Below are 16,140 nucleotides of genomic sequence, written 5' to 3' on the forward strand. Positions count from 1 at the left end.
ACCTATTTATGTCACGTTAATGAAGAACAGCTGAAAAGTTACCGGGTTTATCAACTGCGGTAGCAATTTGGCTCCAACTGCTCTCTGTCATTTCTATATTCTTTGCACGAAATGTGCAAAGGATTCTGAAGGGCAATATAGTATACAGACTTCACAATTGGCACTCTTTTGGTTGAATGCAATATTTATTTCCACTTTGGCTTTGTTGTTTAGTTTTTATTCAAGTACATTTTTTATTAATGGAGACTGAGAATCCATTAACACTGGAACTGATTCAGTTTATCAGTTCCAGTGTTAGATACACTTTATTTTCAAAAGAACACATATCTATGGCAGGAAATTGCATGCATTATTAGCCATTTTCATTAAATCAGTGTCAAAAGGTCTTGAAACAATATTATCGTTTATCGAAATAATTTTTTAGACAATCGTCCAGCAATTTATTGTGACAGGCCTAGTTGCAGTTTATTTTTACATGTTTGACCAAGGTAGTCAACCTATTGTTTTAGTTAGTTTCTTTATTATTTATTTTCCATTAACTTTGGAAAATAAGTTACACAGTCAGTGTAATTTGTTACACTAACTGAACAAATTATGGTTGTTTTTAGGTGTTTGACCAAGTTGGTGAAGTCTTTGGTGTATTTATGTGTGCTGTACTAGTGCACAGTTATCAAATAAAAATTGTAATTCAGTACATTTCTGTCTGTTTAAAAAAAAGAAATAAACATTTTAAATCGGCTTACCTGTTTTTCTGTATTAGCCGATATTAAACCTCAGATATCGGTATTGGAAATGAGAAAAGTGGATCGGTGCATCCCTAATTAGAAATTGTATTTTTACAGATTGTTTTGTTGTGTTTTTTCCCCAATCAAATTTTTTAACATTTATTTTTTTCCTCACTAGTCACAGTTTAGAGCAGGTCCAGGTGAAAATGGCCCAGTATCGTTCTCCACAACAATCTCCTGGTGTATCGCTAAACAATTGTTTCCTTTGTGTCTCTGAAAATCCTTTCTAGTTATTGCTTCTGGATTTAGGCCTAGAAAATGTATCAATATAGTGATTAGGGCTGTAGCTCTCATTCCTCCCCAGAGATTAAATGATTGAAATATGATGTAAATACATGTACGCCATGTAAGTACATGGCGTACATGTATTTGGCGTACATGCTGTTTGTTTTTACACATCTGTGGCAGACTGACCTGAGCCGGCTGAATAAGCAGCTTCTTTCTCTTTGCCGCTGGTCAGACGGTGTTGCTTTCTGAGCCGCTGCTGACCAGCAGCACACGGATTGGTTCACCACTGAGCTTCCTCTGGAGACAGGAGGCTTTAGTGTCGCACATTTCACCCTTTTCCTGCCTGCACAGCCACAGCAGCATGGTCCTCCTCATTCCTGGTTTTCTGCTGAATTTGCTCCTTTTCCGACTCACTCATATATCGTGCGCTGCCTGCTTCAGATTTTCCTGCCCTGACCTTGATGGAAACCAATTGTTTTGCAGAGCAGCTTTATTGTTGAACTTGAAATCAAAAAAATATGTCCATACCAGACTACTGTTCGTCCTCCTAGTTTCTTTAATAAGTAAATGATGATGTTAAGAGGAGTTGGAGCGGCTGGTTTCCTGTACAGTCAGTCAGAGGTGGTTTCCTCCCTCTGCTTCTCCTTTATTAAGGAGCTTTGTGGGGAGGAGGCCCTCTGACATGAATGCAGCCTCTTCTCATCAAGCCTCTCTGAAATCTTCTCATAAACTCCAAGACTTAATAAAATGGATGGCCTCTTGGACAGGCTCATGGAAAAACTCTTCAGCAGTTTGTTCATGCAAAGGTTTCTTCAACTACAACTGTAAACATACTGCAGCCATATATATATATATATATATATATATACACACATACATGTGTGTGTGTATATATTTTTTTCTTTTTTTTTTTCCTTTTGTTTTAATATGGTTTAAATACCATTTGAGTTTTTTTCTTCTCTCTGTCTTGTAGTTGAGATGTTCAGGATGAGGGTGGGATTCTGCCACAGCTGATGTTCCAGTCTGCTGACCTGAACAAGCGGTCCTGACCTGGCAACATACGAATGGCCCAGGGAAACCAGCAGATTGACATTCAGGTTTTGCACGACCTGCGCCAGAAGTTCCCTGAAGTCCCTGAAGGTGTCGTCTCTCAGTGTGTTTTGGAGGTAAAGAGGCTTGAAATTACACATAATTAAAAAAATTAAATAAAACACAAAGGAAGTTAATGAAGTTACAAAATGTATTGAAGTCAATAATGTATCACAAAATACTAATTGAACATATTGAATTTTATTTGCTTAGTTATTTATTGGATGGTAAAAACTGATGTTTGATTGGAAAGTTGTTTAGAAAAAATAATAGTATCCAAATATTAAACTGTGATAGTTATCTTGTCATCATATGGTTCGAAATGATCAAGTTGATCATTTTAAGACAAAGTTTTTTTATTTATTTATTTTGTAAAAAGATTCTGAAAAAGCAAGAAATATGTTTGATGAGACAGATACTCCCCGTTGTGCCTAAGATGTTTCATTTCGACTTAAATTTGTCTGAAAATTTTACCCATTTTTAAAATCAAAACATCTCGTATCTGTATCAACCACTTCTACCATTTGTGAGTTATGGTTGTAGGTCACACAGAACCATTCTGAGGGCCAAAAATGGCCCCCGGGCCACACTTTTTACACCTCTGCCTTTAGCTGATGTTCCTGTCTGCTCGTTTTTGTGTCTGTATGCCTGTTGGCTCATATTGATGCCATAGGAGCCAACAGGCCGGAGAGCACAATATATCAAAAGGACACAGATTATGCTGAATTATTTTTCAGTCATTGTGGATTCCAGTAAATCAAGTGGTGTGTTTCAGGTCAGTTGTAAATTACATCACTAAACCATACATATCTTTACTGCTGAATGTCACGTAGAGGGAAGGCAGGATGGACTCCACGGGGGAAATGGACGGGCCAAAGCTACAGATATAATCATATTTTTTTTTTAGATTTCATATCAGAATTGATCTCCACTTGGTGCCTCGATTTTTGTTTAGTTTTGATTTTGAATAAAGCTACACAATATCCCACCAATACTTATAATTGCAATACTACTGCTTAGAGTTGTGAAAAATTATATTTTAATGACTATTTCTTTCTGCATTATCACAATATGTCCCCACTCTATGAATGTGGCCTCTTCGCATCCTCAAGGAGTTCTACATAATGAACTCTAGCATCTGTAACTAAAAACATCCATCAGAGTTACAGTGGCTGTTGGTCCACAAACTGACCTCACATATAATCTTTATACACGACGCCTGAACTATAACAGCATGCCAGTTATTTAGAGATGCGCTGATATTAATATTTCTGTTATGACCGATATTCACTGATATTATGGTTATTTCTCCACTCTTTTGACACATGAAAACAACATCCACCCTGCTGACTTTCTCTCTGCTTCAGTTAAACTCCCCATAATCCTTTGCTGCATCACTATCATTGTCACATGACCAACCTCCTCTCCTCCTCCAGAAACAAACGATGAGATGGAAATGAATATCTTCAGTTACAATCAACCCATTATTTAACATCTTATTTCTCACTTCTTCTCTCCTTCCTGCAGTGCAACAACAATCTGGATGCCTGTTGTAAATACTTGTCCCAGGTCAGTCCAGGCTACCTTTACAGTGACGCCAGCAGCCCCAGCTTCTCTGAGGACCCCAACTTGAAGCACATGACCCAGCTGAACCTGGGCCTGCAGTCTCAGAATGTGCATGTGGCCCCAGACCGGGACGGCCTGAGAATGAATGGCAGCCGGACCCTGGCCCACAGCATGAGCGACGGGCCCCTCCAGACAGGCCAGGCCCCCAGCAGTGACTTTTTCCAGCACGAGCCACAGTCCGCCCCGGTGCAGGTCCCCTCCACCCTCAACGTCTTCAGCGTGATGGAGCCCACGCGTAAGGTGCAGCCCCCGCAGAACCTGGGGCTCTACACACTGGGAGCCAAAGGGCCGAGCGTGGGGCCACACCAGGCCCCCCGTTTCAACCCCATCACAGTGACGCTTGCCCCAAACCTTCAAACAGGCCGCAACACCCCTGCCTCTTTGCACATACACAGCGTGCCCCAGCAGGGCCTGGGCAGCCCTCAGGGCAACTCCATCTTCATCCGGCCGTACGTCAGCCAGTCCGGCTCGGGCCGGCAGAGCCAGCAGCCGAGTGGCCGTGCCCAGTACAGTCCCACTTCCCAGCCCCAGCAGCAGATCTTCCAGATCCACCCATCACCCTCCCCCAGCCCGCGCCCTGCCCCCCAGCACACCTCTTCGCACACCTCAAGGACCTCTCACGTCTACATGCCCATCAGTTCCCCCACCAACCCGCAGGCACCTGCCATTCCCCCCAGCGGTGGCGTGGCGGCATCCTCCAGCGTGTCCTCCTGCCCCCCGTCCTCCTCCTCCTCCGCCCTGCCCTCCTCCCTGTCTGCCGTCAGCCAGTACAACATCCAGAATATCTCCACCGGCCCCCGGAAGAACCAGATTGAGATCAAACTTGAATCTCCTCAGCGGAGCAGCTCCACCACCGCCACAACGGTGCTGCGGGCGAGCGGCGGGCCCTGGTCTGCCTCCTCTTCCTCCTCTGGCTGCCCATCCTCTTCCTCCTCTTCTACTGTCTCCAGCACCCCTCAGTCCATCGGAGGGTCCGGCTCCAGCCGCAACCAGCCCACTGTTTACTTCTCAGCCAGCCCACCCACTGCTGCTAGTGCCCTTTCTGAGGAAGCCATGGTGGCCTCGCTGGGGTCCCGCCCTCAGCCCAAGTTTTACATTTCTGCCAGCGACGACAGCGGCAGCAGAAACCCTCCTACAGTCTACATCTCAGCTAACCCTCAGATCCAGGGGCCCTCGGTGGCCAGGACCATGGGGGGCCAAGTGAGCATGGGCCCCGCCTACATTCACCACCATCCGCCTAAGAGTCGGCCCTCTGTGGGAGGCGGAGGCACAGCATCTTCGCCTCGCGTGGTAGTGACTCAACCCAACACCAAATATACCTTTAAAATCACTGTGTCTCCTAACAAACCTCCAGCTGTGTCCCCTGGGGTTGTGTCCCCGACCTTTGAGCCCAACAACCTCCTCAGCCTGCCGCCGGACCACCACTTTGTGGAGCCGGAGCCCCTGCATCTGTCTGATCCGCTGTCACCGCACAGAGAGCGGCCAAGCGAGCCGCGCAGACTCAGCATGGGTTCTGATGATGCAGCGTACACACAAGGTGAGCAACTCTCCAGCGCTGAGGTGGCTTTGAGTCTCACTGCAGAAAAATGTTTGTGCCCTGGCTCAGTTCCTGGCTGAATAACCCTCATAAGTGTTCAAAATAAAATGTTAGAACTGAGGAGCAAATTTTTCCGACATTAACTTCCTTTTTCAGATTGTCCTTCAATGTTTGAGCTGCTTCCTTTCCAGGGTTTTTTTTTTTTTTTTGGTTGTGCCTGGTACACATGGCAAGATTTTAAAGGGGTAGTATTATGAAAAAATTTACTTTTTTGACCTTTACGTCATATTATAATGCAATTCCCTCATCAAAAACATACCTTTTTTTGCATGTTTGAGAAATCTTAGTCTCCCATGGCAGCCAATCAGCTTCGCAAAAACACGTGGGTGAACTTGGCTCCACCTTTGAGGAGCAGCTCCTTCTCAGAGCTGCCATTTCCAAGCTTTTGCCTCACAGAACACCCCACCGCCTTGACTCCCCCTCTCAGCTCCTTCACACTAGCCAGCAGCAATTAGCAAACACCTGGAGAAACCGCTAAGCTCATAATAGCAGCTACTTCGCAGTGCAACGCTGGTAAAAACGTTAATAGAGGAGCCACCTTGTGATGACTTCCTGAAAGCAAAGTTTCAGAAAGAGCTGGAGTTTTTAAAGAGACAGGGGGCCAATTTCAAAGCCTTACATTATGAAGTCAAATTTCTTTTAAGACCTATTTGTTATATTTTCCGTTTTTATAACAACTGAGGGTAACACAGTTCCTCGACTGTGCCATAGAATTACACTATATTCCTGGAAAATACTTAACCAACTTCCACCACAGTTTTTTTTCCAACATTAAATCATCTCTGAAGGAGATAATGCAGCTCAGCAGAGCGCTCACTCTGCAGCAGCAGACCATACGATAACAGCTGGCTCCTCCCCTACAGTTTAATAGATTACTATGTATGTTTTATTTAAGTGTGCACTAATTTAAACATCCAGAATAAAACGAGTGTAAAACATGACCACCAGCAACAGCAGACCACTCTGTCTGTATTGGTTTACCAACCTGTTTGAGAACTACCCTAACAGCTAGCTATGGTACTGTTGGTTTAAAACAGTGTTTCTCAACCCTGGTCCTCACTGCCCCCCTGCTCTGCATGTTTTAGATGTGCCTCTATTCCAGAACAGCTGATTCAAATGATTGCATGACCATCAAGTACTGCAGAAGCCTGTTAATCACCCAGAGATACAATTCAGGTGTGGCAGAAGGGAAACACCGAAAACATGCAGGACAGGGGGGGTGAGGACCAGGGTTGAGAAACACTGGTTTAAACGGTCTTTTACTGTTCAGGTTGACAGTTTTAGTTTTTTTTTTCTAAAAGATTTGAATTATAATGCCATTGCTTATACTCTTCTTTTATGCTCCCTAAGTGCTTTCCAACTCTCCTTAAACGCCTGCCCTGAAGCTTAAGTTGCTAAAAGGTATATAGTGTATAATCAGAAAAGTTTCTTTTGAAAACATAGCCTTTAAAAGTATTTCTTGAGTGGTACAGTGTATACTTGCTGTCAGTACTGTGGTGGAGACATGTTCTTCATGGCCGTTTCCACACGGCAGATGAAAGCCAAGGTGGCTCTCTAAGCAAGACCTGGTGTGATGACTGCAGTGTGAGTCCTCCACAGTAAACGCTCTGTTTGCCCCCATCAGCCCCTAACTACAGATCCTGGAGTGAGTCAAACATGTGGCAGCACACTGCTCTTTCCTTTTTTGGACTTTTGACTGTATCATGTGTGAGTCACTGGCTTTGGCTTTTGCTCTATGGCGACTACCACACTTAACACTTCATGTGCGTTTGTATCAAAACATGGAATATCGATTGGTGGCGTTACGCCTGGCTGAGTCCCATTTGAAGCCACCTGATACGGACACACCTGTTACCACATAACGGTTAATTAAACACTAATGTTTTTACCACCAGTCACCAAGATCATATCGCTCTTTGTTTGGCAGCAGAATATCATGTTTGGTGTTGCGCAACGCTTTTTCCTGATATGCAAGTGAAAACCTGTTTGAAATGTAGCCTCCCTGTTAAACTGGTTCAGTTTGGAAAAACAAATTGTTCCGATTGCCTTTTCTGCTTTTTCTTTGAACATCTTTTGGAGTTTTTTATGGGGGAAGGGAGGTTTCTAAATCCATTTTCTGAAATAGCTTGACATTGAATCAAGCTGACAGAGTTGGAAATTGCTAGAATTTGATTAACTTGTTAGGATAAAGATTCTGTAGGCTAATATTGTAACAACCCACCACCACAAACTCCTAAAATCACCATAGCAACAATTCAAATCTAAAGCTGGATCAGATTTTTAACAAGTACGTACGTCTACAGATGAAGTAGTCATTTCCAAAGGAAGGCATTTCTCAGGAGGCACAGCTGACTGGACGAACAAACTGAAGTGCAACACAATTGGACAAGTACACTACTCAAAAAAATAAAGGGAACACTCAAATAACACATCCTAGATCTGAATGAATGAAATATTCTCATTGAATACTTTGTTCTGTACAAAGTTGAATGTGCTGACAACAAAATCACACAAAAATCATCAATGGAAATAAAAGTTATTAACCAATGGAGGCCTGGATTTGGAGCCACACACAAAATTAAAGTGAAATGTTCCCTTTATTTTTTTGAGCAGTATATATCATAGGGTTTTCTCAAGGATCACACCTGATTGGACAAAATTAAAGTCGTTTGACTTTTTCTGCCCCCATAATATGGCTAGCTTACTTCTCTGGCATCAGACTTTAATTTATTTATTTGGTTTCACGACCTAGCTGTTGTAACCGAGGGTATCAGAAGACTTTTTAGCTCTTAGGTATAATAACAGGAGGCAGATTGTGTTAGCTGGTCCCACATTAGTGACATATCCAAACCTGCTTCTCCTCAAAACAAAATCTGGTTACTGAAATAATGTGAAACTGACATCAGTGGTTACAACAAATAATGAAGTAAAACATAATGTTAGACTGTCCCAGAGATGAAGGGTCCTTGTTCTATAACTTGTTCAACTTTTTGAAGTGGTCACAGATTTCTGTCAGTTTTTGTAAGATTTCTGCTTCTGGATCTAGCTAATCAGTGTTTGCGCTGTAGAAACGCCCACTTCGAGTCTGCAAAGAACCCCGCCCCTCTCTCCTCCCACTTTTAACAGCTAAATTCTTTCTTACAGCAGGAGTTAAAAGATCCTCCCTTAAACGTAGCATTCAAAATTAGCTTAATCTGAGACAACAACAAACTCCTGACCAGACTGGACTGTTGATGTTAACAATTAATGTCATCAATGTTAAAATCCATTGTCAATACTTTTTGTACTTTCATTTGTTTTGTTTTTTTAACAGAAGTTCCCACAGTTTCCTTCCTGCTGTTTGTAGTGAGTCACCTCTGTGCAGACGTGTCTATCCCTTTAATTCAGACAGTCATAAACACTGTTACCACTGGATCAAAGATCTTAACTTTGAGTCATTTTAAAGACCAAATTCACTCCAAGCCAAAAGTGTTATGGAGCTCTTATTTTGACTGACTGCTTTGTACTGCTGGTAAGATGCTTACTGATTCTAACTACTCAATACAACCCCACATTCACATCACTTTTTACACCTGGTTTCTCACCCATAAGGAGACTCTGTGGGAATGCTGTATCTATGAACAGATACAGCAATTCTTTTTAAATTTGGGAGATGTAGAAGAACCCTGAATAGATCCTGGTACAGCTGTGGTTTTTAGAACAATCACTGCAGAACTATTTAACTACGATGGTTCATGTTCAAAGGCCGACAGCTTCTTACCACAGAGTTCTTTTAACAAACCACTCTTAATGAGGTTTTATCCACATGTTTCTGTTTCGTTTCTTCATGTTGGAGAAAGCAGGACACTTGCTGCAGCTGCTGCCTCTGATAAAACATGCTGTCCTTCTCTCTGCTTTCAGCTCTGCTGGTCCATCAGAAAGCTCGAATGGAGAGACTGTGGCACGAGTTGGAAATGAAGAAGAAGAAGTTGGAGAAGCTAAAAGAGGAAGTGAATGAAATGGAGAATGACCTGACCAGAAGAAGACTGCAGAGATCCAACTCTGCCTCCCAAATTCCTTCTGTGAGATGACAGAGATGTTGTTTACTACTTTGCTTTGGTTTGACCTCTTCACGTTTAGATGCCACTGAGCCAGATTTCTTTGTGTGAAGTTTTATTCCAGTATTATCTGGATAAATGTTATAATATTCTGCCATTCCTTCTTTCTCTTCTTCCTACCTCATATCCTTTCTGCTTTGCTTTCTTTTCTTCCTTCCTTCCTACATATATTGTTTCCCTCCTTCCATGTCCATGTTCCTTGTATCCTAACTCCTGTCCATCCATTCAATTGTTGGATTTTGTAGAAGTCCTTCTTTAAAACTCTTCCTTTTATTAGAAATATCATTCATAAAAGTTATAAACTTCTAATATTTTATAATGTGCAGATATTCAAAGGATATATATTTAGGATTTAAAATAATAATGAAAAAGCTTTGTAAATATGTTCAACCTTGAACTCCTCAAGTTTGAATAAAAGTGATTCAGACATTTTCTCAGCTAAGTAGAAAAGCGTGGGGCTGACTCTAAATTTTCACACGGTTTATCCCTCCAACAGAACACTGGAGATGCAACAACTAGGTTTATCACAAGTCACATCTCTGTCTTTACGTTTACCAATATCATCGTGTTCCTGTTATGCAACCCTCCACCACACGCTGTTTAAACAGTAGAGATAAAATACTAGTTTACATTCTCAAACAAATTTCTCTGTCAGAACAGATGAAACCACGTAGGTCAGCTTTTATATGACATTTCTGTATCCATGGTGATAACAGCATCTGTTTAGGTCCATATAAAATAGTACTGTATGCTCAGACTTGATAGGCCACACAATTTACATCAGGTAACACAAGAACTTCACAGTTCATGTGCGACACATCTAAGCGCAAGCGATATTTATCACTTTATGCTCTCTTTAGATTAAGTGAATAAAATCTTAGCTGAGTTGTTGGAGTTGTGGAAAGCTCTGGGTAGTTGGAGTTTGCCCAGGACGTTGAGAATATTGGTTTAGGTTTGAGATTCTTTCTCTGTGTTCCTACAGATCGATGAAATGAAGAATCTGCGATGCAAAAACAGAACGCTGCAGATCGACATCGACTGCCTCAGCAAAGAAATTGATCTCCTTCAAACAAATGGTATGTATCCACTTCTGTCTGCTGCATAATACTCCAGATGTTCTGCTCAATGAATATAAACATACATTTTTGTCTTTAAAGTGAGTTTTTGGCCTGTTTGTTGTTCATAAAACACTAAGTTATTAGAGAAAGCAATGCAGCAGCAGCCGGATCGCGTGTTCTTTACACTCAGCACTATTAGCTACCAGCTCTTCCTGAATTGCATCCTGCTGCTGCTGGGTAACGAGAGATTTACAGCCCCCCAGGCTGAGCCCCCGCAGGGCCAGCAGCTTCCACACGTCAAGGAAGGATGTTGAGTCTCACTCTCATAAATGTTTTATTGATGACGTCTGTTTGAACACAAAGAGCCTCCAATACAAAGCAAATCAAAACTGATTTTAAAGTTTTGATACGGGACTGATACGCCAACGTTGTTGCTTCCATTCTGTCTCCATCTGTGTGCAGGACCACACTTAAATCCAAGTGTAATCCATAATTTTTATGACAACATTGGATTCCTTGGTCCTGTCCCACCCAAACCCAAAGGTACTACATCTGTCGGTAAGGCCATTCCTGGATGCATTCTCTTCATTGCTGGAATCTTGCTACAACTGCTTCTGTTTGCATGAACTGCCTCGATTTTTTTTTAATTTTTTTTTTAGCAAAAGTCACATTTATGTGTGCTCATATCTAGGCCTGTCATAACAACAATTTTTGCTGGACGAAAAATTGTCTGAGAAGTTATTGCGATAAACAGTAATATTGCTGTGTTGAGAACGTATAATGCTGATGGTGTAATAATGCAAGAACACATTCTCAAAGATCAATAAACTTTAAATTCTAATGAACATTTAACACTGGAACTGGAAGACATTTTAAATTTACAAAATAAACAAAATGAATTATGTCTCTGTAAACAAAATTGTCCATAAAAGGCTTGGTTGAGACTAAGGCCGCACTGATTGCAGTTTTTTTTGGACGATCGGCAATTACCAATCTATAAAATACGTGATCTACAGATTCCAATGTTGGCCAATACCAATTTGTTTTCCTGAAATGTTGCTAAATTTTTGCAAGTCGCTGAGTTGGAAACAATGGGGTGACTATTGTTAACTACAAACATGCAGACATGACCTGGTGAGCCGGTTAGTCAAACCTCTCTAAGGCAGAGCAGAAGAGGACAGCGGTTGATTTTTAGACGTTGGCTAAGGTGGCTGAGGTCAGGGGATAAGATCGGCTTCACACGCAAGTATCTGTCAATCACCAATCTCTCAAAATTAAGGAAATCGCCACCAATAAATCGGTGCATCCTACCTGAGACCAAACCGCCAGACTGAAGACTTTTATCATCCAGTTTTTGATGGAGAGAAAAGAGGAAAAACAATAAATCATGCAAATAGAAATTATTGAGCTCGTTTTAATTTATCATGCAATTAATTGTTTTATTGCTTATTGTGACAGGCCTACTAATATCTGTGTTTCATCATTCATTGTTTGCTTACAGTGCTTTACTGAAGAATTTATACCCCTTAAGTTTTGTTATTGGCGTCTTATGTGATAGACTAACTAATAAGCTCAGGACTCTGAAATAGAATGAACATTGTACATAGTTTTCAGCATCGTTTACTAATAAAAATCTGAGAGCTGTATTTAAGACCCCTGTATTTTAATACCCCCATTTTTTTTTATTTCATTTAAAAAAAATTTTTTTACCTTTATTTAAGTTTGAATAAAAATAAAGTTTGGTGCAACCATTTTCCTTAGGAAGTGACAGTTAGAGAACAAAAAGTAACATAAAGACCAAGAAGACGGCACAGAAGAAGATTAAAGCAGCTGAGTTGGAACAAAACCTTCCTCTGAAGATGGAGACATACGGACTAACGGCATAACAAACCCTGAGTAGAAGGCAGATACTCTGAGTAAACCTACTCAGCTGAGTGATAAGATTTTCAGTTTCAGAACAGTCAGCATCAACTGATTAACTCAATTATAGATGAGAAGCCTTCATCAATGGATGGCAGATACTGCCATTCACCATGGCAATGGGAGAAAATAAAAGGCCTCAAAGTGCACATTTCTCACAGAAGGAATTAGAAATGCTAGTAACTGCATAAGGAGAATATCAAAACATATTTAAGAAAAAAAAAATGATACTATTGCTACTATAAAGACTTGGTCTCTTGGTAGAGACCAAGTCAATGCGTGAGTGTGATTTGACAGAGAACTCCGGTTTTATTATCGACACTATTGTTTAATTTCCAACAAAAACATCATGGTGTAATTTTACTGAGATAAATGGCAGTATCACGTCAAAACATCTTACTCCAGAGATGACAGACATCCAGTCGTGGTCCGATCTATCTCTCCTGGTGGATAGTTGTGCTGAGGATTAGTGTTCCAAAGTCTGCTACGGCGTTTCTGACACGTTCCTCTTGTCACGTCTCGGCACAACAGTCAGACACACTCAGGATTTGTACACAGAGTAAGCTGACTCAGGATAATGCCTACCTGGATTTCTGAAACCAAAAACTCAGGATATCCACATATCTACCTTGAACTTACCCTGAGTTTTCCACATATTCCGCTTTCTGAAAACTGTTGACAGGACCACTGTTTGTAACAAAACTGCCAAAACTGAACTTTTATAGAAGCAAAAATAAAAGCAGAAGTCTAGTTTGCAGTAGACATGTAGCAGGAAGTGCTCTGGGAAAATGAGACCCCAACTAGACTAGGTCTTCAACTATTAAACGAATTTCATAATTAATACATTATGGAAATGAATATTAACTAATTTAGTAATAGACTAATTATTAACTGGAGTACACAGACTTTAAATAGGTAATTTGCTGAAAAACATATTTGGAGTGGTAATTAAGCTAAAACGGTAAAAAATATACATACAAAAGAAAAAGCTTAGTCTGTAAATATGTTCGACCCAGAAGTACTCAAGTGGCAGTTTGGCTCAAATTCACTATTGGATTTTCAGCGGTGTTGTGTTGACCTCCTTTCCTTTCCCTTTGGTCTCAGACACAGGAAGTAAGATTGTGAAGCCCAGCACAGATCCAGAGGAGGATGAGGGCAACCATTGGAACTGCACAGCCTGCACCTTCCTCAACCATCCCGCCCTCAACCGCTGTGAACAGTGTGACTTCCCGCGGCACTTCTGAGCCAACGGGGCGCCGCACCGTGCCCTGCCTCCGCACACCCTGACGTCTCGCAGGCTACAGTAGACCAGACTTTTTGAGTTTTCCTTTTGCTTTTGTGCGGCGAAAGAGAAAAACGGACAGCGGGCTGCGGTAGTGAAAGCAGAGCAGCCTCTTCTTCCTAGCTATTAATCGTCTTTCCTGTTCTCTGAGGGAGGTGTAAAGCTGTCCACCGAAGGCCTGACTGGACAGCGTATACAGCTCCTGTTGGTTCCCAACAGTGGGATGATACCTCGCCTTAGAGACCGGGACTGTGTCTCGTTGGGCGACGCTTCGCTGCTTCCACTCACAGTATTATGAGCGTGGCCCCGCAGTGACGGCACACGCTCGCACAAACACTCCAGGTGCCGATGTGCCTTTTCCTGATCGTATATCTGAGTTGTTTCTTCCTCCGTGACGGCCTGACCTGGTGATGGAACTGAGCTCAGCCGCCGAAGGTAATCCTCTTGTGGACTTGAACGTTCGTTTCCCGTTGCTGCCATGTTTCCATGCTTATTAATGTCTCTCCAGCACCCCCTTTCTGTCTACGTAGTCACGACTCAATGAAAAACAAGTTGCATGCTTTATGTACAGTACATTGAAGCAGAAGCTCTCCTCGAGCTCCTTGCTGTACATAATTTTTAGATTGTGCTTTTAAACCTTTTCTCCTCACACTATGAATCATGTGTATTTCCTGTAATTATAGCTTTATAGACTTTATCAACTATTTTATTTTTGTTTTCCTTAAACAGACAAGCACCATGCTCCATTTTTAAGCTTTTTACTTGATTTGTGTGGGAGCAGAAGCTTTGCAGAAGGAGACGAGCAGAGCCGGTCAAAACCCTCACAGTCATCACGAAGCTACACGTGTCGGTTGGTCCGTTCGTTGCTCGTGTATTTGCTGAGTTTCCCGTGTACGATCTGTTGACGTAAGGCGACGGAGGAGGAGTTCTTGTTTTTATTTTTGTTTATGTTCTTCAGGACATATTGGAGATTTTGTGGGGTTGGGGAAGAAGAGCTGGGTTTAAAAAAAAAAAAAAAAAAGGAAAAAATGACAAACTGCCATCCTATCTGACAACTGGAATGTAGGATTGATGTTTGGGGATAAACTACACCTCAGTGCGAAGAGACTCATTTTGTAACGCACCAGGATTGATTTGGAGGAGCTCCTGGAAAACATCTGAAGTTTCCAAGCAGACGTGAGTCTGAGTGGAGCTTCTGGTTTCAACCAACTGGTGATGAATTAAAACGTCTTTCCTCTGTTTCAATGACCCCTCTGTGGCCCTTGTGCCTTATACACAGGTTAGAATTGTTACACAGACAGAACCCCCCACACACACAGATACACACTCCCACACACAATGTAAGCACATGATTGTCCACTGTGTATTCCCTTATTTTTATTGGCTCATTTTATCCTCTTAACCTTTTTATCTAAGAGGGAGCGTCTAAAGTTTACTCAATGTGATTTAAGATATCGTAACCTTGAACTAGTTACTTTTGAGTTTTTCCTTATTTGTGAGCTGATGCCTTGCATTAGTGCCTTATGAATTTATATTGACAATCTCCTCAGTCAAATTTCAAGTGCCATTTTTTTAAACCAAATTCTTAGTATTATGTAATCCCATTTAGAAGTAGAAGATGATTTATTGTCTCTTTAGCACTTACATCTTTGTTCTTCCTTTTTCCAACCCAAAGAATCCAGTTTTCAGCGTTACCTGCACCTTGGTGTGAAGAGGCAGTTCATTCATGTTTTATTAAATGGAGGAAAAAGTCATTTTTTGGATATCTAAAGGTTTTTTTTTTTTTTAAGCTGGGAAAACTGTCTTTGTAACAGATAAGTTATTTGTAAAAATAAAAAAAAATCTATTCTGAATGTTGTTGGTGTGCCTTCAGAATGCTCTTCCCACTAGATGGCAGTAGAGCTCAGTTACTGTTGAGTAATTGAAGTCACTTTTTGACTGTGGTTCCGGCTAATGAAAACCAAAAGCTGTTTTTCAGGAAATTAGAAAATTGTATAAGTCCAATTTGAAAAATAAAAAGGAATAGATGGAATTAATTTAATTAACATTTGTATTTCAGTGTTTATTGACTGTCATACAGTAGAAATAAGAATAACAGTAATACTAAAATGACAAAGGAGTGGGTAGATGTATAAACTTATTAGAGCCCATCCCTACTCCAGCAATGTCATTATTATGATCTCTTCCTGTTTCTAAGTATTGTAGCAGTAAGCCTTCATCCTCCTCTGGTTCTTTATTAAGATAGAAAATGCTGTGTTGATCCCCAAGGGACTTTGCTCATGTGCTGACAGCTACTCCATCCAAAGTGTTAAATATTGGTAAACACAAATATAACCATAAGCAATATAAAATGTATATAAGAATTTTTTTTCAGTGATTTAAGTAACTAAATTTAAAATAAAGGTAACACTTTATTTGAAGAAGGTTGAATAAGACTGACATGACACTGTCATAAACA

At 41.2% G+C, this 16,140-nt stretch overlaps 1 protein-coding gene across 4 annotated transcripts in view; it reads left to right on the forward strand.

The window, feature by feature from the left end:
- The window catches only part of tab2 (TGF-beta activated kinase 1 (MAP3K7) binding protein 2), a 66,278-nt gene that overhangs the window by 45,041 nt on the left and 5,097 nt on the right, over nucleotides 1–16,140 (forward strand). Inside the window, exons 2-7 of one of the 4 annotated variants that reach the window (XR_001426262.1) lie at nucleotides 1,987–2,179; nucleotides 3,630–5,265; nucleotides 9,226–9,386; nucleotides 10,405–10,498; nucleotides 10,943–11,038; nucleotides 13,505–14,151. Coding sequence is in view for 3 of the 4 variants with exons in the window: in XM_015042852.1 (XP_014898338.1) it covers nucleotides 2,078–2,179; nucleotides 3,630–5,265; nucleotides 9,226–9,386; nucleotides 10,405–10,498; nucleotides 10,943–11,038; nucleotides 13,505–13,644 (2,229 nt within the window). In the remaining variant the exon portion in view is untranslated. Of the gene's footprint in view, nucleotides 1–1,986; nucleotides 2,180–3,629; nucleotides 5,266–9,225; nucleotides 9,387–10,404; nucleotides 10,499–10,942; nucleotides 11,039–13,504; nucleotides 14,921–16,140 lie in introns of those variants that run through there. The other 3 variants (XM_015042853.1, XM_015042852.1, XM_015042854.1) reach the window with 3 other exon arrangements.

The sequence above is a fragment of the Poecilia latipinna genome, unplaced genomic scaffold (assembly GCF_001443285.1).
Source record: "Poecilia latipinna isolate Pla-1442-1.1 unplaced genomic scaffold, P_latipinna-1.0 Scaffold604, whole genome shotgun sequence".
Classification (NCBI taxonomy): Eukaryota; Metazoa; Chordata; class Actinopteri; order Cyprinodontiformes; family Poeciliidae; genus Poecilia; species Poecilia latipinna.